Here is a 25,015-nt window from a genome sequence, read left to right on the forward strand (position 1 = left end):
GGGACTGTTTTGTGGGGAAAGTAAGCTTGAGGCAGCAGCAAGTATGACCATCTCCACCTTCAATGAAGGTGCCTCTGCCATGCTTTCTGTTCTGGAGTTGTGGCTTCAGAGCTCAGTTGTGATGGTCAATTCAATGAGAGAAACTGTAATACACAGGATCTCGAAAGCTGAGGCTGTCACAACTGCCAGTTATATATTATTATTGTTACTATTGATCTTGTTTGTGGTGTTTTAGATGTTATTGTTTTGTTTATTTGAAAAATTCGAACATTTAAATATTTAAATGTTATTCTATTTGCTCTATTTAATTTAAATTATATATATGCTTGTGGCTCTTAAACTGTTGTCAGTTAAACATTTATATTTGGTCAGTGAAAATCACTTTATCAGTATTTTTATTCAGCAAGTTCATCAGTGTGTGTTCAATCTTGCACTGCCACTCAGCTCAGTGGTATCATCATTTTTTCTGTTAGACATCAAACATAGTAGATATAATAATAAATTGTACCGTATAGTTATTAGGTAGTCATTGCTTTTCTTTAGGCCTTACTTAAAATGGTCAAAGGGGCCTCCAACCAAATTTTGCATAGGGCCCCCAAAGGTCTAGGGCCGGCTCTGGTGTCCCACATTGTTCATGTTTGTCAGGGCTTGTTTGAGGGAAACAGATGTTCTGCATTAGGGCTGATTACTGAAATGTCTACATACTCAAACAAGTGTTCTCTCATTCTCTGTCAACACTGAAAAGAAGATTTTACATCAATAAAACAAGTGCACAGATCCTTGTTGGTAGAATCTGTCGTTTTGTATTTTAATTTCTACATTTCACACCAGTAATTGTGTGTATGCATCTCAAATGAGAACACAAATGCACATTAACTGCGTGATGAAGACTATGCAGTTTAATATGTTTTAGTAATTCAACAGAATCAACTTCACCCAAATTGCCAATGTAAACCAATCCAATTTCTCAATTTCTTTATGCATTATATCGTGAATAATCTATAAAGTCAGTGTTCTCAGCACTGAAGAGGAAACCCCCTGTCCCTGTTGGAGGCAGTCAGAGCATTTCCATAGAGAGCCACTTTGCATCAGCAGCACCATGCTCCAGTGCTCTGGGAGAGTTTATAGTCCTGAGAGTTGAACACTGGATGACTGACAGCTGTCCTTCATGACAACAGAAGACACAGAAATCCTCCTCATCAAAAACATGACTTTGATCTCCGTCCTCATCTGGACTCTCCTCTGCTGCTGCTTCACAGGTAAAGTCCAGAGAATCAAACTCCTCTCCTCTATCAACATCCGTCCCTCTGAAATGAAGCCGACTAAACCGTGACGCTGCTTTATGTTTTTGTCTCTGTATCCTCAGAGTCCAGAGGCCAGGTCACAGTGACTCAGCCTGGAGCAGTGAGCTCTGCTCTGGGAGGCTCCGTCTCCATCAGCTGTAGGACCAGTCAGGATGTTCGTGTTTGGAGCGGCAACCACCTTTTATCCTGGTACCAACAGAGAGATGGAGAAACTCCTAAACTGCTCATTTACTATACTACCACTCGACAATCAGGGATTCCAGGTCGTTTTACAGGCAGTGGATCAAACTCTGACTTCACTCTGACCATCAGTGGAGTCCAGACTGAAGATGCAGCAGTTTACTACTGTCAGAGTCAACACTACATCAACAGTCAGTATGTGTTCACACAGTGAAAAAGCGTCGTACAAAAACCTCCCTCAGTCAGACTGAACAGAAACTGAACTGACTGCTGCAGCTGGAAGCTACTGCAGAGACTGATACACTTCACTGAGGACACACACACACACACACACACACACACACACACACACACACACACACACACACACACACACACACACACACACGACCTGATTCAACAAAAGGGAGACACAGCATCATAAAGTTTCACAAAATATATTTATTTACCAAAAAAAAAAAAAAATCTGCACAAACAGTTATATTTTATTATAACACATGAAAAGACCAAAGCTGTCTCTCAATACTTTCCAACATTCCTAAGCCCATTTATTTCTACTGAAAACATCTTAACATGTCTATAGGATGTGTGTTTAGCGGCCTGGGGGTTAAAGAATCGATTTTCAATTTTTCAAGACAGTCTTCAAACAGTTTGTAGCAAATGAATGCACCTTGACTTACGTATTTACATGCACTGTAGCCACCTGTAGTATGTACAGTATGACCTGTGTACTACTAGCTAATCACTTCTTAACAACATGCTGCTCATTGATGTGTTTTTAACAAGATTTTGCTCATTCATGTGTTTTTGGAGGAAGCCGATTTATCAGGGTGTGGTTTGGGTCTTTAATGGGATTTATTGATAAAAAAATACAGACTATCACCAGCCTTATATTAACCTTTAATCGATTAGTAGTTTTTTAAAGACAGAAAATACAGCTTACTTTGTTGCTGCATTTTGACATCACAATCACTATATTTGACTGCAATATCCCTAAAAGCATGTTCTGGGTGTATTTACATCAATATGGTTGATAATACTCAGGTGTCCACTTGTATATAAATTATGTGAAAATGTAACCAGCACATACAGTAATGCTATGTGACGTCCCATACTGGACACATCTGAGAGTAACTTTTTTCATGTAAAATGTGAATATGTCAATGGATATTCCAAATATATTTAAAACTAATTCCAATTAACAACTAATTCTCTGCTTTGGTAGGACAGGCGCTCACACTGACACACACGCACACACGGCCCATGGCTGTGCGTGCCGTGTGCCTTGCTCCTCCTTGTGGATCCAAAATAGCGCGCCATATAACAGGGTCTTTTTTTTTTGCTAAGTTGGATTGCTTTCGTGACCTTCTACTATCTAGTCTACTTTTAGTTCTCAACAGAGTCGGTTTCAGCCCCCTCTCCCCTTTCCCCTTCTCACACAACTTCTGTGCTTCGCGGCACAGAGGGATTTTTTTTTTTAAGTGCTCGTGCCGCCCCCCATGTGTCACGAAAAATACGGGCAGCTGCCTGCTTCGCCCGTGTCAAAAAAAACTACTGCATTCATATCACATTATAATCTCATGTTCTTATCTGATTCTTGCCAAAGAATAAACAGGAGCAATTTTGGAACTCATAAAAATAATAAAAAATAAATCCTATAACTGCATCTATATAAAGTATATGCAAAAACACAATTTCTCCTACATGCAACTCAACAACCCAACAAATACATTGAGATCATTCTTGACTTTGGAAACAGCAAAACAATCTCTTCACAACGTCCATCCAGTAGCTGTTGAGCTTTCAATCATACCTCATGATCTTCAGAGGTGGGACCAAGTCACAAGTAAGTCTCAAGTCTTTGTACTGAAGTTCCAAGTCATACACTTTGTATTTAGAGTCCTTTAACAAGTCATAATGTAATCTTCAAATGTAGACAACAGAGTAATAGAACATTTAAATTGCACAAATCCTGAATGCATTTTTATAACAAGTTTTATCACGTGCTACTGAACATAACACTAACACAGCAGTTTAATCCTTTCATAATGTATTATGTCTAAATGAAATTAAAAAAAAGAAAAATGTAAAAGAAAAACAAACACAAACAGTGTGGCAGTCTGCCAGAAATAGGTGCAAAATCAACGAAGGAATAAACGGTTTCATTCACCCCCAAGGTTGTGCTTTTTCTGTTACTAAGGGTTACCCCAAGATTTCTCTGCTATAACGTTAGCCATTTACTTTTCTTATGTTTCAGGTTAACAGCAGCTTCAAATGTCGAAAAAGAAATTGGAAAATGTTGCATCTCCGTCTGATATATTCGACAAAAATGTTTTGCATATTGCCATCCATTTTCTTTTTTTTTTACCACCATAAAAATGTTAGTCTTTATACGCAAACAAAATTATCTTTTGTGTGATCATTTCCAACCGGCACTCAGCAACATAACTTCACTTCTTCATGTTTGTCTCCGGCAAATGCTGTCCGGTCTGCAGTCTGTCAGATCGGCTAAAATGGATCTAGGTAATGATGAAGTATCAACTTGCTGGGAATTAATAGCGTTGATTCAGGAGATAAACTAAAATGTATTTTTAATGTCAAAAACTTCTGGTTGGAGTTTCTCATGCATGTCATCTGAGATCCTCGGCCTCAGCCTTCTCTAAAGACTCATCACTGCTTTACTTTGTGAAATCTTCACGTTACAAACACCTAAACTTGTCAAACCTGCATTAATATTAAAATAACTAATCATTTTCAAAAAAAGACCATAATGACAAACTGAAAAAAAGAACAAAACTGTCCACAAGTCACTGGATCAGTTTACTACCAGACTTATCAATCTCCTCTCCATGTGAATATGTAAATATGTAGGTCCATGCTCTCAGCACTGAGGGGGAAACAGCATGACATGTTGAGGACAGCTACAGTTCACTGACTCTGTGTGTTTGCATATGTGTCCTGCCTCTCTGCTCCCAGCCGTTAAGAGGCCAGTGTTGATCAGTGACTGTCCAGGACTTTCAGAGCAACTGACACGCCGGCAGCACGATGATGATGTCACTGATTCTACTGCTGGCCACCCTGGGGCTCCTTGTTCAGGGTGAGACTCTCTTCTGAAAACTTTGCTTCAGGATGCAACCAGGTTCACCTCAATGATGTTCTGCTATGATGGAGAAACACTGGAACAAGCAGCATTTACCTTCTTCCATCTCTTCTCCATGTTAAAGAAATGAGACTCTTCTGTTTGGATGTTGATCATCTTTCTCCAAGCTGGATTTGTCTCAATAACCCTTCTGCTCTTTTTCATGTTTTCCAGGTTCATCAGGAGAAATCATCCTGACTCAGTCTCCTGGATCTCAGTCTGTTGCTCCAGGACAGTCTGTCTCTATCAGATGTAAAGCCAGTTCAGGAATTAGTAACGACCTTAGCTGGTACCTTCAGAAACCTGGAGAATCTCCTAAACTTTTGATTTATTATGCTACAAGCCGTTGGTCTGGAGTTTCAGATCATTTCAGTGGGACTCAGTCTGGAACTGACTTCACTCTGACCATCAGTGGAGTTCAGGCTGAAGATGCAGGAGATTATTATTGTCAGCAGGGTAACAGCTTCCCGTTCACACAGTGATACAACGTCATACAAAAACCTCCTCAGCTGGAGAGGAACTGATCTGACTCAACAGCTGCAGAAACCTACATACACGGAGACACTTTAGAAGTTTGACTGACACTGGAGTCTATATAACAGAATAAAGTCAGGAAACAATGTTCATACTATAGTAAGCTATAATAGTAATCTTTTTGAAAAAGTGTAGTTGACATAGTTTTTAAAATCAGATCAAACTACATATGAAAAGTAGATAAGTTAATAAATCAAACACCAGTTTGTTTAGCTGTGAAATCAATTATTTATTTCAATTTCAGTGTTTAAGTGAAATTAAAGTAAAAATGCCACTTTTGGGATAACTCACAAAAGTGATTTATAAATTTTAAAACCATTAATGTGATATGAAGTTATGCATTGAGGAGATCAGATTACCACAAGATCTAAAACCACTTCTGTATCAAAGTGCACAGCACAGCAGGTCATTCCCATCTACCTGTTACCTGCTTTAGATCAGACACATTAGATGACAGTGGTGACCATTATTGTTGGGAGAAAAACCCAAAGAATCTGTTGACTTTCTCTCACATTGACTTTGTCAAGGAGAGCAGTAACAGTGGTGCTGACCAGAGTTTGACTTTCATCCTTTCCCAGCAGCTCCATACCTGCTGTAGGACACCACAGCTAAACCCTGTCAGGCTGCACCGAGCAGATGGGACCTGCATTACATCATCTCATCACTTCTTTCTAAAAGAATCATCTCATGGAAATGCTACAGAGAAAAAACTCTCTCAGGATTTCATTGATACTGTATATGTTCATTTAAGAAAGGAACACATGATGGCAGTCATTCTTGGATCAATAAGCTCGGACGACATTAAGTTGATACATTTGTCTTTATTGTTTTAACATACAGAGAATATCAGCATTACTGCAAGCAACACAAGATGAACTTTCAAATTGTGATGAAAGAAAGAGAAAGAGAGCGAGAGCGAGAGCGAGAGCGAGAGCGAGAGAGAGAGAAGCAGAGAGCAGACTGAGATCAGTATCAGAGTGAAACCAGTAGCAGAGTCCCAGTGAGTCAGGTCAGGACTGGGAACACTGGTCTCTCCTCAGTGTCTCTGAGAGCGGAGTCTGGGAGCCCTGGGTGGCCTCACAGGTCACAGAGCCCACCTTCTCCCACTGGTCTTTAGGGAGCCTCAGGGTGCGTGTCCAGCTGTATTTGCCGTCCTTTCCCCAGCACCCCCGGGCTCCTGCTCTCCTCCCAGCTGCTGCTGCTGCTGCTGTCCACCTTCCAGGCCAGACTCCAGTCTGAGGGGAAGCCCTTGTTGGCCAGGCACATGAGCGTGGCCTTCCCCTTCAGCAGCTCATCACTGGAGGGGGGCAGCACCGTCAGGGTGGGACGGACATCACCTAGGAGACACCAATCAGCTTAGAGGACAGGGACCACACAGCTGTCAATCAACCAGCAGACACTTGGACACCTTGACTGTGTGAGAGTTGGTTTTCTCCTTTAAGGAGTTTCTGTCAGATGGTTTTTCGGCTCCACCAGTCACTCACTCACACATTGTTTCACTTCCCTTTAAGAAGCCTCTCATGCACATCAGCACAGAGAGAATCATCTACACAATGAGCTGATATATATCAAACTATACACTGGAAATAAAATGTCAACTTTTGGACAAATCTTTAAACCTCCAAATGAAAATCATCAACAACCTAAGTATACATTACTTTAAAGTATTTAGTGTAATAGAAACAAATCCAGAAAATGAGCTGACAACATCAAATGTTCTTCATGTGGATTTTGATCATCATTACCAAACTGTTCAAATAGTTTTCAAACTTTGAAACAATACATGACACAGTAAAGAGATGTTGCACATTTTCAAATACCGATCTTTATCTTTGCTCTGTTCAATTGTTTGAATATTTTAATCTTCATTTGCTTTAAACAGTTATCATTGATGTCGAAAATGAAAAATGAACCTTGTAGAACAGTTTTTAAGTTTTATCTTTTCCACACATAAAGTCATTTAAATTTCAGTTTGACAGAAATGTGTAAAGAAATGTTTAGTGAAGCTGCTCTGAATTAGTCTCCATGATAAAGGAGGAGAAATAAAAACATGAATATATATATATTTTATCAACTGTACACAGAATTTAAAACATTACAATATTTACAATATAGTTTTTAGTATTTGGGCAGAAACTTACTTCCAACATTCAGTCTGGTTCCTCCACCGAACGTGTACCACAGTGATACAAAGTCATTGAGCCGCCGTACAAAAACCTCTCACTGTAGAGAGACACGGCTCTCTGACTTTGACACAAACAAACTCACCAAAATGAGGCTGTTTGTAAAATCTTGTCACATGAAAAGAGAACTGACAATAACACAGTGCTGCAGATTTCCTTAATTCATGTTTTAATATATGTTAAATGTATGTAATTTATTCTCTTGCAATTAATTTAAATAAGACAGAAGACATTAGATTAGATTGACTTCAGTGTCCCCCTCAGTGGAAATTTGTGTTTGCCTTCTCTAAAAGTACAGCAAACGTAAATACCATGCACATAACACAGCACACCCTTAAACACATACAGAATATACAGTATACAAAATATGTAACCAATATCATATCTGTGTTGTGTATTATTTGAAGATTTCACACTTGCTTCTCAATCTGGTCTGATTTATTCTGGTGAATAAAGAATTATATCCTGGTCAGCCACATAGGACACAGCGTACACACCCAGTCATTCACGGGCACGCTCCTCGTGCACTATATAATATCACAACATGACATTAAATTGAACAAATATGTAAACAAAAATATAATATGTACCTGATGAACAAAGAATTATATCCTTGTCAGCCACGTAGGACACAGCGTACACACCCAGTCATTCTAATTACAGATGGACAAAAGCAAATTAGCGACCTAGCATGCTAAGCTAACTAGCATGACCTACGTACTTTCTTTACATTGCACGAAATAAGCATTTCAAACAGTATACATAGCCATTGCTACATCACACGGAAGTGTTTATACCTCATATCAACATGACATGTAAATGAAATATTATTAAAAGAAACAATCAAAATGTGCTTATGACTGGGTGCGATCCAACCTACCATCTGGCACGCGCCCTCCTCGCACGGGGGGGGTCCTGGGGGCGGGGGGCCGGGGCTTGGGGGGGGGGGGCGCGTTAAGTCACATACAAGGGCATATATCTACAGAGGAGATGCCCACTGACCAATCACAATACAGAATGTCAATAAAACCTCCTGGGTATTGGATGATTAAACCCTGGCAAGTGGAATCACTAAATAACTCTGTTACGTATACAATAGTGTAAATGAGCAAGTAACAGCAGATAAGTTCTATAAATAATACAAGAGAGCAAATCTTATAAAATGTTCCCTGATGGAGTCATTCTGTGTTCAATGGCTGCATGGCATAGGGAATAAAATACTTCTTGTAAATGTTCCAGCAGGTCCTTGGGACCCTAAATCTAACATTTACTATACTCTGATAAAGTGATTGATCCATTGATGAACAGCATCATCAGAGTAATCCAAGTCCCTGTTGGAGTCAGTCAGAGCATTTCCATAGAGAGCCACTTTGCATCAGCAGCACCATGCTCCAGTGCTCTGGGAGAGTTTATAGTCCTGAGAGTTGAACACTGGATGACTGACAGCTGTCCTTCATGACAACAGAAGACACAGAAATCCTCCTCATCAAAAACATGACTTTGATCTCCGTCCTCATCTGGACTCTCCTCTGCTGCTGCTTCACAGGTAAAGTCCAGAGAATCAAACTCCTCTCCTCTATCAACATCCGTCCCTCTGAAATGAAGCCGACTAAACCGTGACGCTGCTTTATGTTTTTGTCTCTGTATCCTCAGAGTCCAGAGGCCAGGTCACAGTGACTCAGCCTGGAGCAGTGAGCTCTGCTCTGGGAGGCTCCGTCTCCATCAGCTGTAGGACCAGTCAGAATGTTCATAGTTCTAGGTTAGCCTGGTACCAACAGAGAGATGGAGAAACTCCTAAACTGCTCATTTATGTTACTAGCAATCGACAATCAGGGATTCCAGATCGTTTTACAGGCAGTGGATCAAACTCTGACTTCACTCTGACCATCAGTGGAGTCCAGACTGAAGATGCAGCAGTTTACTACTGTCAGAGTTTTCACTATCCCAACAGTCAGTATGTGTTCACACAGTGAAAAAGCGTCGTACAAAAACCTCCCTCAGTCAGACTGAACAGAAACTGAACTGACTGCTGCAGCTGGAAGCTACTGCAGAGACTGATACACTTCACTGAGGACACACACACACACACACACACACACACACACACACACACTTTTTACAACAAAATGTAGACACACCACGATCAAATTTTTAGAAAAGATATTTATTTAAACAAATCAACCTAAATTAAAGGGTTAACTTAAGTAATGTATGGGCTGTGGATATTAGTAAAGTCATTCATGTGTAATGTGCATGAGTGGTAAATATGTGTGTGCGGGTGTTACAAAGGTTGATAGGAGCAGAGCAGAGAACTAAAGCAGACGGGAGAGTCAGCCAGAGAGAGGGCTGCACTGCATCCAGACTTAAATAACCTCCTGCTACTGGGAACATCTAGCCTGACAAGCCAGACCCACATCCAGATGTTGGGTCTGGGAACTCACCATTGACAGGGCTCAATCCGAGGGGCGGGATAAATGATTGTCTTTCAAATTCCCTCTGCACATAATAGGATAGCGCTACAACCAGGCAGAGCAACGAAGAAGGTAGCAAAGTTTTTGCCATATCCGGTCGGCAAAACTCGGAACACATCTTCCTTTTTTAAGAATGACTTCAGTGCCGTTCTTTGTTCTTTTCTCAAAGAAAAGCTGAACTCCAAGTCTTCCAGAAGACCTCTGTTCCCAGCAGCAGCAGCCATAAGCCCGCCCACCAAGTCTGTACATGATGTGATTGGCCTGACCAAGTGCCCAGACCCCCCTTGCTGTAAAATAAATTTGCTGCCTCTAGGGTGCGTCTAATTTCTAGGCTAGGGAACATCCTCAGCTGTTCCCAGTTGCTCTAACCAACAACTGCAGAGAGAGCACAGACAGCTGAATCACACATCTAACTCCAGATGACACCATCCATTCATACAGTAGCGGTTCTAAATTGAATTACACCCTGGGCGAGACCCCCTTCGAGCACATAGTAGTTTTTAAAAGACAGAAAATACAGATTATTTTGTTGATGCATTATGACATCACTATCACTCCATTTGACTTCAGTATCCCTAAAAGCATGTTCTGGGTGTATTTATATCAATATGGTTGATAATACTCAGGTGTCCACTTGTATATAAATTATGTGAAAATGTACCCCAGCGCATACAGTAAGGCTATGCGACGTCCCATACTGTAACTTCTTTCAAGTAAAATGTGAATATGTCAATGGATATTCCAAATATATCTAAAACTTAGCCTATAATGAACTATGTGTGGAGCTAGTTCTCTGCTTTGGTAGGACTGGCGCTCACACTGACACACACACACACACACACACACACACACACACACACACACACATCCGTGGCCGTGCACGCCGCTCCTCCTTGTAAATCCTAAATATAAGTATAACAGCGTTTTTTTTTTTTTTTAAGTGCTCGTGCCGCCCCCCATGTGTCATGAAAAATGCCGCCCCAGGTGGCTGCCCGCTTCGCCCGTGCCAAAAACCGCTACTGCATTCATATCATCATTCATTACAGCGAGGTGTTCTTTCTGCTGGGCTTTTGGCCTGTTGCATCTCCAACGGTGCCTGAGGTGGACTGTGCATGGGAGGGGCGTCCTCTTCCCTGAGGCAGGCCTAAACCTGACCGCATACCGCGAGGTTTTGCTGCAGGGTCTTCAGCTGGGGACCACCGCTCATTGACGCTTTTTAACCCAGAACATCTCCTGGTGGCGGGGCAGTGAACAGGGACGTCTCCCCTGACACCCCCTGCAGCAAAACAAAACCTAATTAGATGTTACTCCCCAAGTCTTGTCTCGGCGGTTTCAGCCAGAGCCAGTGGCTTGCTTTCTCTGCTTCCTCAGAGAGCTTCTTTGGTGGATCTGCTCAGTGTGGCTCCACGTAGTCCCAGCTCCTTGAGCAGACGTGATGTTGATCTGCCCACAAAGCCTCTGGCTCCCACCCGCGGTACAGCCTCACACTCCATCCACTTTCTCTGCACTCCGCCACCAGATCTGCATACTTCGCCTCACATAATAATCTCATGTTCTTATGTGATTCTAGCCAAAGAATCAACAGGAGTCATTTTGGAACTTATACAAATAATAAAAAAGAAATCCTATAACTGCATCCATATAAAGTATATGCAAAAACACAATTTCTCCTACATGCAACTCAACAACCCAACAAATGCATTGAGATCATTCTTGACTTTGGAAACAGCAAAACAATCTCTTCACAACGTCCATCCAGTAGCTGTTGAGCTTTCAATCATACCTCATGATCTTCAGAGGGGGGACCAAGTCACTGTTTTGCAAGTCACAAGTAAGTCTCAAGTCTTTGCACTGAAGTTCCAAGTCAAGACTACCAAATCCCAAGTCAAGTCCCAAGTCATACATTTTGTATTTAGAGTCCTTTAACAAGTCATAATGCAATCTTCAAATGTAGTGTAGTATCTGGACTTCTAATGGACCTTTTACAAACTTTGTATTTTGTCTTTTTTTTGGTAACAAAGAAACTCGTATGAACTTTAGCCTACATTCGCTGGACACTTCTCTGGAAACATCTGGAAAGAATTAGGGATGCCCTTGTTGGCTTGGTTCCGAAAGGATGATAGCCATTGGTCAAAGTAATGTTTCCTCCCCCAGCTATGTTACACATATTATAGATATATACCATGTTCAAACAAAGAAAAGGCAGAGTTACTTCTGAGAATCTGAGAAGCGGTCCTCTCCGAGCTCTGCAGAGCTTGTACAAGATGCTGATTTCTTTGATGTAAATAAACCTTTATAATCAAGAAACAGTGTCGGCAGATTCCTCTCTACACAGCAACGCACCATCGATACCATATAAACCACAGTAGACAACAGAGTAATATTACATTTCATGCACAAATCATGAATGCCTTTTTACAAAGTTTCATCACGTGCTACTGAACATAATAACACTGACACAGCAGTTTAATACTTTCATAATGTATTATGTCTAAATGAAATAAAAAGATAAATGTAAAAGAAAAAAAAACACAAACATAGTGTGGCAGTCTGCCAGAAATAGGTCCTAGAGTTCTATAGTGAAGTTACTCACTTTATGGAGGAATAATCTGTGCCTGCATGTGTGTGAGAGAGAACGGAACAGTTTGCATGAAACAACATCAACGAAGGAATCAATGGTTTCATTCACCCACAAGGTTGTGCTTTTTCTGTTACTAAGGGTTACCCCAAGATTTCTCTGCTATAACGTTAGCCATTTACTTTTTGCTAACGGTTAACAGCAGCTCGAATGTCGAAAGGAAACTGGAAGATGTTGCATCTTCATGTGTAATTTTCGAAGTGGATCTAGGTAATTATGCATTCATGAAGTATTGACTTGCTGGGAATAAATAGCATTGATTCAGGAGATGAACGGAAATTTATTTTTAATGTCAGAAACTTCTGTTTGGAGTTTCTCATGCATGTCATCTGAGATCCTCGGCCTCAGCCTTCTCTAAAGACTCATCACTGCTTCACTTGGTGAAATCTTCACATTACAAGCACCCAAAAATGTCAAACCTGCATTAATTTTAATATAACTAATCATTTTCAAAAAAAGACCATATTACCAACTAGTAAAAACAGAACAAGACTGTCCACAAGTCACTGGATCAGTTTACTACCAGACTTTTCAATATCCTCTCCATGTGAATATGTAAATATGTAGGTCCATGCTCTCAGCACTGAGGGGGAAACAGCATGACATGTTGAGGACAGCTACAGTTCACTGACTCTGTGTGTTTGCATATGTGTCCTGCCTCTCTGCTCCCAGCCGTTAAGAGGCCAGTGTTGACCATTTAAAACATACAGAATATACAGAATACAATATAAAATAGTGCAAATGGGCACGTAGCAGGAAATAAGTCCTATAAAAATACGAGAGTAAATCTTACAAAATAACAAGTGTTCTCTGATGCAGTCATTCTGTGTTCAATGCCTGTGTGGCATAGGGAATAAAATACTTCTTGTATATGTTCCAGCTGGTCCTGGGAAGTCTAAATCAAACATATGGAAGATTTGTCAAGAAGTCAAAGTGTTATTGAAAGATCCTAATCAATACTCTGATAAAGTGATTGATCCATTGATGAACAGCATCATCAGAGTAATCCAAGTCCCTGTTGGAGTCAGTCAGAGCATTTCCATAGAGAGCCACTTTGCATCAGCAGCACCATGCTCCAGTGCTCTGGGAGAGTTTATAGTCCTGAGAGTTGAACACTGGATGACTGACAGCTGTCCTTCATGACAACAGAAGACACAGAAATCCTCCTCATCAAAAACATGACTTTGATCTCCGTCCTCATCTGGACTCTCCTCTGCTGCTGCTTCACAGGTAAAGTCCAGAGAATCAAACTCCTCTCCTCTATCAACATCCGTCCCTCTGAAATGAAGCCGACTAAACCGTGACGCTGCTTTATGTTTTTGTCTCTGTATCCTCAGAGTCCAGAGGCCAGGTCACAGTGACTCAGCCTGGAGCAGTGAGCTCTGCTCTGGGAGGCTCCGTCTCCATCAGCTGTAGGACCAGTCAGAATATTTACGATTCTAACAGTTTAGCCTGGTACCAACAGAGAGATGGAGAAACTCCTAAACTGCTCATTTATAGTATTAGCACTCGACAATCAGGGATTCCAGATCGTTTTACAGGCAGTGGATCAAACTCTGACTTCACTCTGACCATCAGTGGAGTCCAGACTGAAGATGCAGCAGTTTACTACTGTAAGAGTCGTCACTATATCAACAGCCAGTGGTTGTTCACACAGTGAAAAAGCGTCGTACAAAAACCTCCCTCAGTCAGACTGAACAGAAACTGAAATGACTGCTGCAGCTGGAAGCTACTGCAGAGACTGATACACTTCACTGAGGACACACACACACACATCAGGTGATAATCAGATGATAATCAGATGTTAAAATTCACATCACTACAGTTGTATTTACAAAGATTGAGTAGCCAATAGAAACAGAGGAGATCTTGTACCTCCAGGATTTCTTTCATTGTAAATTGAACTCCTGGTTTCTTCCATCAAGAAATGCATCATCTCGTCATCTCAGACTTCTCATCTCAGAGTCACACGTCATCAAATCAGCAGCAGGTTTTCTTGCTCCACTCACTCCTCTTTTACATGTACAGAAAAGTTAAATCCACAGTTTGGAGTTCATGAAAATATTTTACTTCATTAAATGCTCTTACCAAGAGAAATAAAAGACACAAGCATTTAAACACTTCATGCAAACTACAAGAACTACAGAACATATATTCTGACCTGCTCATATGTGTGGAGCCGTGCAGATAATTCTGTTTTTATGTACCGACACTTATGCTGTCACCTACATATAGTGGACGTGAATTCTGTTCATAGTGATCAATTCCATGAATATTTTTGAAAGATTTTAAAGCAACTTCCTTTGTAGAAATAATGTCCTGGTTACTTTGGAAACTCCACAGACTTCACTATCAACAGTTTTTCCCGGAACTACTTTCTATCAAAGAAATAGACCCTATCAAACCCACTGTGATGTGGCAGTTATGGACAGTGCCACTACACAAAAAATATAAATATTTACATTCAAAACAAGTCAAAGGTTTTCTATAAGACATGACATCACATGTTATACTATGGGCCCTATCTTGCACTCATCGCAATTGCCTTTGTAAACCGACGCATGTATCATTCCTATTTTGCACCCGACGCACAGCAGACTTTTCCCTCCACAGACGCACGTCGGTAAATTAGGGAATGTATTTGCGCTCCCGGGGGCGGTTCAGCGAAAAGAGGAGGCGTGTTCCGGCGCAAACGTTACCTTGTGCTATTTTGCAGTTTCAGAAAACAATTCCGCCACTGACCAGGAAAAAACTGATCTAAAGTCAGTGGCGCGTTATTCAGATGCTATTTTAGGGACGAATGCCTGGCCATAATGTAGCGTGTGCACAACGCGCATACACTTCTCTCATCTACAGCAGTTCACATTTTTGAAAACCATACATAATTACAAAGAAAAATATTACTGAAAATGCGCTTCATGTGTTTGGATAGATCAGGAGGCGTTTTACAGTACAGTCCTCAAAAAGTCCCAGCATTCTTTGTGGCTTGTTGTGTTTTACACATTTCCATGAATCATGGATGTGTTGATGACATAAATGAGGAAATATTAGAGGACTTAAGGAGACGTGATGTTGAACTACGGCGGGATCTGGTCCGGGAGTAATGCGCGATGCGCTCCTGGTGGAGCGGGTGGACGGAGATGGAGTGGGGGAGGAGGAAGGGGCACAACAGGAGCAGGTGGTGCGTTTGGAGGCCCAAGCTCCATGGCTGCAGCAATCCTCTCCAGACTTGAGGAGATGCGCCCGAGAGGCCGCAGCAACATCGCCACCCGGCCAAGACGGGCATTTATTACTTTGCCGTATCCCGGACAGCTCCCGCTGGCGTGCGCCAGGCAAATCTGCCGTCATAATAGCAATCCGCCATGGAACAAGTGCGCCTGCTCTTAAAGGGAATGTGAGATGATGCTCTGATTGGTTATTTTCACGTTACGCCCAAACCACACCTAGCCACTTCAGACCAACCCATTGAAGACTTGCATCGGGCGCAAGAGTCATTTATCCCACCGGTATCATAGCAACAGTGCCCGAGATCCGCCCACAAAGCTACTTGCGTTTTGCGTTTCACACTTGCGTTTCAGATCGTTAAAATAGGGCCCTAAGAGTCATTTTAAAGTCTTTGTGACAAAGAGTGAGAAAGGCCATTAATCATCTGAAACAGAATTAATGAACATTAAAGTTCAAGACGGCAACATGATTTTTATTAACCTGTTTGAAGTCATTTTAATGAATATCGTCATCCTCTCTCTTCCCTTTAGATTTGAAGGAGCTGAAAATGTTAAGCTGCATAAAAGAGACAATCTGGAGAAAAAAGTAAAACAATGTTGAAGTTTATTGGTCTCGAGGAACTTTTAGCTTTGTGTTTAAATCCAGAATGTTTATTGCAGTTGGTTGTAATGACTTGTTCCTCTGTGTCCCACATTGTTCATGTTTGTCAGGGCTTGTTTGAGGGAAACAGATGTTCTGCATTAGGGCTGATTACTGAAATGTCGACATACTCAAACAAGTGTTCTCTCATTCTCTGTCACCCTGAAAAGAAGATTTTACATCAATAAAACAAGTGCACAGATCCTTGTTGGTAGAATCTGGTCGGTCTTCATTAAATGTTCTTACCAAGAGAAATAAAAGACACAAGCATTTAAACACTTCAACTACAAGAACTACAGAACATATATTCTGACCTGCTCATATGTGTGGAGCCGTGCAGATAATTCTGTTTTTATGTACCGACACTTATGCTGTCACCCAAATATAGTGGACGTCAATTATGTTCATAGTGATCAATTCCATAAATATTTTTGAAAGATTTTAAAGCAACTTCCTTTGTAGAAATAATGTCCTGGTTACTTTGGAAACTCCACAGACTTCACTATCAACAGTTTTTACCGGAACTACTTTCTATCAAAGAAATAGACCCTATCAAACCCACTGTGATGTAGCAGTTATGGACAGTGTGTTGTGGAAAATCTCTTTGGTGTTTGGTGATGAAGCTGGAAAATAAGATTGTCTGACACGCTGGAGGTCTCAAAGTTATTTTTTTTTATTCTTTTACAAAAGACGGAGACAGTTTAACAGACTGACAAGCAATCTGAGAAATTGTGTCGGTGAACAAAGAAACCTCAGGGTTTTTATAGCTGAGCATGAGATGGGAGGGACCGTTTTTCCTGCTGACACTGCTTCTTTTACTGCTGAGCTTTAAGCTTTATGTGGAAGTCTTCCTCAGGCCACGGAAGTCTTCCTCAGGCCGATACCTCATGTAGAGGCTTGCATGACAGATACAGGAGAAGCTATGATCACCTTTTTAGAATAATAGAGTACTATACTTAATCCCTATAACTGATATATTATATTATATAGAAAACAGAGTAAATATTGTATAGTATAAAGTTAATATATTTAAAATGATGAGAATATAAAAAACATGGAGTAATGGATATAATATGAAAGAAATATCACACATCAGTATGACAGATAAAAACTTTCCACTACAAGTGCCACTACACAAAAAATATACATTTTTACTTTCAAAACAGGTCAAACGTTTTCTATAAGACATGACATCACATGTTATACCAAGAGTCGTTTTAAAGTCTTTGTGAAAAAGAGTGAGAAAGGCCATTAATCATCTGAAACAGAATTAATGAACATTAAAGTTCAAGATGGCAACATGACTTTTATTAACTTGTTTGAAGTCATTTTAATGAATATTCTCATCATCTCTCTTCCCTTTAGATTTGAAGGAGCTGAATAGGTTAAGTTACATAAAAGAGACAATCTGGCAAGACAAATGTTCTGCATTAGGGCTGATTACTGAAATGTCGACATACTCAAACAAGTGTTCTCTCATTCTCTGTCAACCCTGAAAAAAAGATTTGACATCAATAAAACAAGTGCACAGATCCTTGTTGGTAGAATCTGTCGTTTTGCATTTTAATTTCTATATTTCACACCAGTAATTGTGTGTATGGATCTCAAATGAGAACACAAATGCACATTGGCTGTGTGATGAAGACTATGCAGTTTAATAGGTTTTAGTAAATCAACAGAATCAACTTCACCCAAATTGCCAATGTAAACCAATCAAATTTCTCATTTTCTTTATGCATTATATCATGACTAATTTCTAAAATCTGTGTTCTCAGCACTGAAGAGGAAACCCCCTGTCCCTGTTGGAGTCAGTCAGAGCATTTCCATAGAGAGCCACTTTGCATCAGCAGCACCATGCTCCAGTGCTCTGGGAGAGTTTATAGTCCTGAGAGTTGAACACTGGATGACTGACAGCTGTCCTTCATGACAACAGAAGACACAGAAATCCTCCTCATCAAAAACATGACTTTGATCTCCGTCCTCATCTGGACTCTCCTCTGCTGCTGCTTCACAGGTAAAGTCCAGAGAATCAAACTCCTCTCCTCTATCAACATCCGTCCCTCTGAAATGAAGCCGACTAAACCGTGACGCTGCTTTATGTTTTTGTCTCTGTATCCTCAGAGTCCAGAGGCCAGGTCACAGTGACTCAGCCTGGAGCAGTGAGCTCTGCTCTGGGAGGCTCCGTCTCCATCAGCTGTAGGACCAGTCAGAGGGTTTATGGTACCTACGAGTTATCCTGGTACCAACAGAGAGATGGAGAAACTCCTAAACTGCTCATTTACTATGCTAGCACTCGACAATCAGGGATTCCAGATCGTTTTACAGGCAGTGGATCAAACTCTGACTTCACTCTGACCATCAGTGGAGTCCAGACTGAAGATGCAGCAGTTTACTACTGTCAGAGTGTTCACTCTATCAACAGTCAGTATGTGAACACACAGTGAAAAAGCGTCGTACAAAAACCTCCCTCAGTCAGACTGAACAGAAACTGAACTGACTGCTGCAGCTGGAAGCTACTGCAGAGACTGATACACTTCACTGAGGAAACACACACACATACACACACACACACACACACACACACACGCAGTGAGACTATAAGATAAGATAAACTTTTTGTTCCACAATGTGTGTGAAAAACATACATAGATGTTATTGAACAATCAACACAGCAAGGTTCCTAAAACACTAATCCCTTTAAGTAAATCATTTAATTGTAGTAAAACCAAAGAGATCCTCCCAGTCCTTCTTGACCTAGACATTAGTTTATCTGCTATTTAAAAGCTTCATTGACGAAGGGACAAATTAATTTACATATATTTACAACATCTCCTCAGTTTTTTTAACATTCAGAAAAAGGTGTTTGTCATCACACCATTTTACAAACCTTTGAATCTCTGAAAGGTAGTTAGATAGATCACTGTCCTTTTTTTATTAAAGCTAGGATGGCAGTATCATCAGAACATGTAATGATATAGTTGTTGGGATTATAGCTTCTATACTCATCTGTGTAAAGGGTAAAAAGGACAGGTGAACTGACGCAACCCTGGGGGGCTCCGGTGCTTCAAGTTCTCCACTCTGAGAGAGTACCATTAACACTGACCTGCTGTTTACCATTCGGTAGAAACCAGTGGTACCACCTAATAATGAGGGATGGACATTAAGGTCATTCAGCTTTTTAATGAATAGGTGGTGCTGTACCGTATTAAATGCTGAACTGAAATCTACAAATAAAACACGTTCATATGAGGTAGGGTCCTCTAAATGTTTAGATATAAAATGTACCATGGCAGTGACTGCATCATCTGTACCTCTTTTGCCCCTAAATGCAAACTGAAAATGATCTAATGAGCAAATGACATCTGTTTTCAATAGGTTGATAATGATTTTCTCAAAACAACTGGGCGGTATTCATTATAATCCTTACAGCATACCTTTTTAGGAACAGGAATAATAATAGAGCTTTTCCAAGTGGAAGGAACAACATGTGAGTCCAGAGACTTTTGGTAAATAGGACCCAAGGCCTCTGCCAGCTCTACGCTGCATCATTTCAGCAGAGACCCAGAAATGCCGTCTGGTCCAGCAGCCTTCCTAGGGCAGGTGGGTGAGAAAAGACTCTGTACAACATGCTGGTCAATAGTGATTTTTGGGGGATTCAGTGCAGGTAATGAGTCTAGAGCCTCTATTTCATCCTACTAGAACTCAGCTAATCAAAACCTTGCATAAAAGTTATTTAATTCATCTGCTTTTTCCCCTCATTAAGAACACTAAGACATTTTTTAGCCGGGGCCAGGGGCCTCATTTCTAAAACCTGTTACGCAAGAAAATGTTGCCTGAAGAAGGGTGAAATTTGCCATCGCAACATTCCTCCCAAAAATCGGGATTTATAAACAATTTCCACGCGTAAAAATGTGCCCAGTTTTCCCCAACCTTTTGAACATGCATGTGATCGTGCGTAATGCTCCCAAAGTTTTGTAGACTGTGTTTTAGTGAACTCCGATTTTCCGAATCCAACCCAGTTTTGTTTTCCTGAACCCAACAATCCCGTTCTTTCCAAGCCGACCCAGAGCTGGTCGGGGCGCCCGGCGAGGGGGTGCCAGCAACGGGGAGAGGAAGGGGATCCTCCACACCGTGCAGCGGACGCTAAAGGAGACTTTTAGTCAATAAGAACGACAAAGGCACCTGACCAAACGTCCGTATTTTACAAGTGGGAGTGAGAATCTGTTGATGTGAGCACACTCTAAATTATAATAATAAAGAAAGATTATGCTATTTATTATTTCTTCTAACTCAAACTCATCGGCCTTTGCTCTTTTTCTGTGAAGAACATAACATATAACTTATTTTCAATGACTGCACACTATTACGTATGAGGAGTTCGGCTCTACTGGACCCGAGTGTAATAATTGTAGGTGCTATGAAACTTAACTGCATCCTCCTGCTATAACTGGGCTTGCTGTGTGTGTGTGTGTGTGTGTGTGTGTGTGTGTCTGATTGTAGGTGTTTGTGTGCGGGAATGTTGTCTTTCTGCACCTGCTATTCCCACACAAAGTTACCAAATTGTTACATTTCAAGCACTTTCACCTGTTCTGATTACGTTCTAAGAAATAAGCACCAATAATGATCAAAAATCTTGTTTCTATTTTTTACCTTTTTTATAATTGAATTTCCTTGTTTTCTCACAAAAAATGAAAATGATCATATGATCGTAAATGTGATCTCACAGGGGTAAATGGCAAATATGAACCATAAATGATGTATATATCATTGGTAAATGAGCTAAATCTGTTAAGTATTAAAGCTGTGTAACAAAAATATGAACACCACACAAGGGTTAAGGCTTCCAAACAGGATTTAGTTTGGATATTCTACCTCTGTTAGGAGCACATCCATCTCACAATCACTGAATCGTGTTTTTTCCCCATTTTTTCGTTTCATGATTGGTCATCAAGGGCTTCTTTAAAAGGCTGCTATATTCACTGATTGATTAACATAGACCTTATTAGGACAAATATGGGACGACGTTGGGAGGAGCGTGAGGCTCGTGCACGACCGCATAAGGTAACGCACGTCTGTTTTTATGACGAGAAGAGTGCGTACCGGTGTGCGCCGCAAGGTGTTACGAATCAGAATTTAGTTTTTGCGTACGAAATTTCTTACTTTTTGGTGCACTAAATCTTTCAGAATAGAATCTACGCACCGTTTTAAATATGAGGTCCCAGGTTTGTCATACATTTCATGGAATCCCACTTTTTTTTCATATTCATAGTGGAGCAGTGGGTTTCAAATTTCTCCTTCTCCTTCCTCCTTGCCTTTCCTAATTTGGTGTTGTTTTTTTATATGGCTTCATGGCCACAATATCCCCATTTTTAAATGCAATTTTTCTACAAACTACACACTCTTTAATTTCCTTGGAAATATAAGATTCATTGTTTGGATACAAAGTTATAGACTTCTGAGCTAACATGTTATCTCTACAAAATGTTACATAATCAGTAATAGTGTCTGTTGCTTCTTCTAAATCCAAGCTATGGAAGAGGTCCAAGTTAGTGCAGTAAAAACATCCTTTTAATCGATCAATGCCATCATTGTCCCAAACGTGGATTGTTTTTAATGGTGGTGTACTGCTTTTAAGCAGGGACTTGTAGGGTTAACTTTAGTAATTCAATGATGGGATGTGGATATCAGTGAAGTTAGTTTTGTGTGATGGCTGTGAGTGGATAACATACGCATGTGAGGGTGTTGTAAAGGTTGATAGGAGCAGAGTAGAGAACTAAAGCAGACGGGAGAGGAGCAAAGCTGCAGCAGAGTGGAGAATCAGCCAGAAGAGGGCTGCACTGCATCCAGACTTAAATAACCTCCTGCTACTGGGAACATCCTCAGCTGTTCCCAGTTGCTCTAACGATCTCCTGCAGATAGAGCAGACAGCTGAATCACACAGCTAACTCAAGATGACACCATCCATTCATATCACATTAGAATCTCATGTTCATTCTTGACTTTGGAAACAGCAAAACTATCTCTTCACAACGTCCATCCAGTAGCTGTTGTTGAGCTTTTAATCATATCACATACTTTTCCTCAGCAGATGTTATTAAAATGTGGATTTTCAAATTCCCATTCCTCTCAGCATTTGTGAGACTTCTTGTCCACGTTGGCTTAGAAGTTAAAATATTCCATGAGAACTGGGTGAACTCCGTCTGCTGAGGAAGATCATGGAATTGGCTCAAAAGATCTGAGACAAGACAAGACCGAGTAAAAATGCGTCAGATACCGAGACGAGACCGAAACCTTCAAAGAGTGGTCTTGAGACCAAGACTGATATTGAGAACTACAACACTGGCCTCAGCCTTCTATAAAGACTCATCACTGCTTCACTTGGTAAAATCTTCACATTAGAAACATGTCAAACCTGCATTAATATTAATATCACTAATAATTATCAAAAAAGACCATATTACCAAACTGGAAGGACAGAACAAAACTGTCCACAAGTCACTGGATCAGTTTACTACCAGACTTTTCAATATCCTCTCCATGTGAATATGTAAATACAGTGGCAAGAAAAAGTATGTGAACCTTTTGGAATTTCATGTTTTTCTGAATAAATTGGTCATAAAATGTGATCTGATCTTCATCTAAATCAAGGGGATTGACAAACAATGTGTCTAAAATAAACAAATTCTGATCTTTCATGTCTTTATTGAACACTCATCTTGGTGTCATTTTGACTGGGCGCCCACTTCTTGGTAGAGTAGCAATAGTCCCAAAGTGTCTCCATTTGTAGATATGTTGCCTAAAGTCTTTGAAATAACTTTGTAACCCTTGCCAGCTTCATGTAAATCAACAATTCTTGATCATAGATCCTCTGAAAGCTCTTTTTAGCCAGGCATGGCTCACATAAGCGTGTTCTTCTTGTGCAGTGCAAACTCCAAAAGTTTGAGGGCTTTTTATCAGTCAAAGTAGCTGTAGTCCACACCTCCAAACTCATTATCTTAACGAGACTCCACGTGTGCTAAAAGCTGACTCCAATTAGCTTTTTGGAGGTAATTAACTCAAGGGTTCACGTACTTTTTCCACAAGCACGATGCAGTTTTTTTTTAGTTGTTCTCAATGAAGAAATGGAAGATCAAAAAAAAATTATTATTTTAGACACAATATATTTGTCAATACCCTTGACTTAGATGAAGATCAGATCACATTTTATGACAAATTTATTCAGAAAACCATTAAATTCCAAAAGCTTCACGTACTTTTTCTTGCCACTGTATGTAGGTCCATGCTCTCAGCACTGAGGGGGAAACAGCATGACATGTTGAGGACAGCTACAGTTCACTGACTCTGTGTGTTTGCATATGTGTCCTGCCTCTCTGCTCCCAGCCGTTAAGAGGCCAGTGTTGATCATTTGAAACATACAGAGTATACAAAATACAATATAAAATAGTGCAAATCGGCACATAGCAGGAAATAAGTCCTATAAAAATACAAGAGAGCAAATCTTAGAAAATAACAAGTGTTCTCTGATGCAGTCATTCTGTGTTCAATGCCTGAATGGCATAGAGAATACAGATTTCTTATATATGTTCCAGCTGGACCTGGGAAGCCTAAATCGAGTCAAGAAGTCTAAGTGGAATTGAAACATTCCTAATCAATACTCTGATAAAGTGATTGATCCATTGATGAACAGCATCATCAGAGTAATCCAAGTCCCTGTTGGAGTCAGTCAGAGCATTTCCATAGAGAGCCACTTTGCATCAGCAGCACCATGCTCCAGTGCTCTGGGAGAGTTTATAGTCCTGAGAGTTGAACACTGGATGACTGACAGCTGTCCTTCATGACAACAGAAGACACAGAAATCCTCCTCATCAAAAACATGACTTTGATCTCCGTCCTCATCTGGACTCTCCTCTGCTGCTGCTTCACAGGTAAAGTCCAGAGAATCAAACTCCTCTCCTCTATCAACATCCGTCCCTCTGAAATGAAGCCGACTAAACCGTGACGCTGCTTTATGTTTTTGTCTCTGTATCCTCAGAGTCCAGAGGCCAGGTCACAGTGACTCAGCCTGGAGCAGTGAGCTCTGCTCTGGGAGGCTCCGTCTCCATCAGCTGTAGGACCAGTCAGGATGTTTATAATGGGAACTATCTACACTGGTACCAACAGAGAGATGGAGAAACTCCTAAACTGCTCATTTATATTACTAGCAATCGACAATCAGGGATTCCAGATCGTTTTACAGGCAGTGGATCAAACTCTGACTTCACTCTGACCATCAGTGGAGTCCAGACTGAAGATGCAGCAGTTTACTACTGTCAGAGTTTTCATGTTATCAACAGTCAGCATGTGTTCACACAGTGAAAAAGCGTCGTACAAAAACCTCCCTCAGTCAGACTGAACAGAAACTGAACTGACTGCTGCAGCTGGAAGCTACTGCAGAGACTGATACACTTCACTGAGGACACACACACACACACACACACACACACACACACACACACACACACACACACACACACAAATACACACACAGTAAGACTATAATATGAGAGAAAGTCTTTCTTCCACAATGTGGAATATTTTTCTTGGGCCAACCCCCATGCTGCTGCCATTACCATTCCAGACATATTGGACATACAGACATACATACAGACATAGATGTTATTGAACAAACAACACAGCAAGGTTTCTAAAACACTAATCCCTCT

General features: G+C 40.7%; 1 pseudogene and 4 gene segments (V, D, J or C); 4 read left to right on the forward strand and 1 right to left on the reverse strand.

Moving 5' to 3' along the window:
- Positions 1-1,207: 1,207 nt before the first annotated feature.
- On the forward strand, positions 1,208-1,698 carry LOC120555100. The segment is given in 2 exon segments: positions 1,208-1,259; positions 1,367-1,698. Coding segments are annotated over 2 exon segments (384 nt in total).
- A 2,800-nt stretch (positions 1,699-4,498) lies between these two features.
- LOC120555152 lies at positions 4,499-5,149 on the forward strand. The segment is given in 2 exon segments: positions 4,499-4,581; positions 4,798-5,149. Coding segments are annotated over 2 exon segments (360 nt in total).
- Positions 5,150-5,958: 809 nt separating this feature from the next.
- LOC120555102 lies at positions 5,959-7,356 on the reverse strand (annotated as a pseudogene).
- A 1,478-nt stretch (positions 7,357-8,834) lies between these two features.
- On the forward strand, positions 8,835-9,358 carry LOC120555136. The segment is given in 2 exon segments: positions 8,835-8,886; positions 8,994-9,358. Coding segments are annotated over 2 exon segments (372 nt in total).
- A 14,828-nt stretch (positions 9,359-24,186) lies between these two features.
- LOC120555133 lies at positions 24,187-24,701 on the forward strand. The segment is given in 2 exon segments: positions 24,187-24,238; positions 24,346-24,701. Coding segments are annotated over 2 exon segments (375 nt in total).
- Positions 24,702-25,015: the final 314 nt, after the last annotated feature.

The sequence above is a fragment of the Perca fluviatilis genome, unplaced genomic scaffold (assembly GCF_010015445.1).
Source record: "Perca fluviatilis unplaced genomic scaffold, GENO_Pfluv_1.0 PFLUV_unplaced_scaf_2, whole genome shotgun sequence".
In the NCBI taxonomy this organism is placed as follows: domain Eukaryota; kingdom Metazoa; phylum Chordata; class Actinopteri; order Perciformes; family Percidae; genus Perca; species Perca fluviatilis.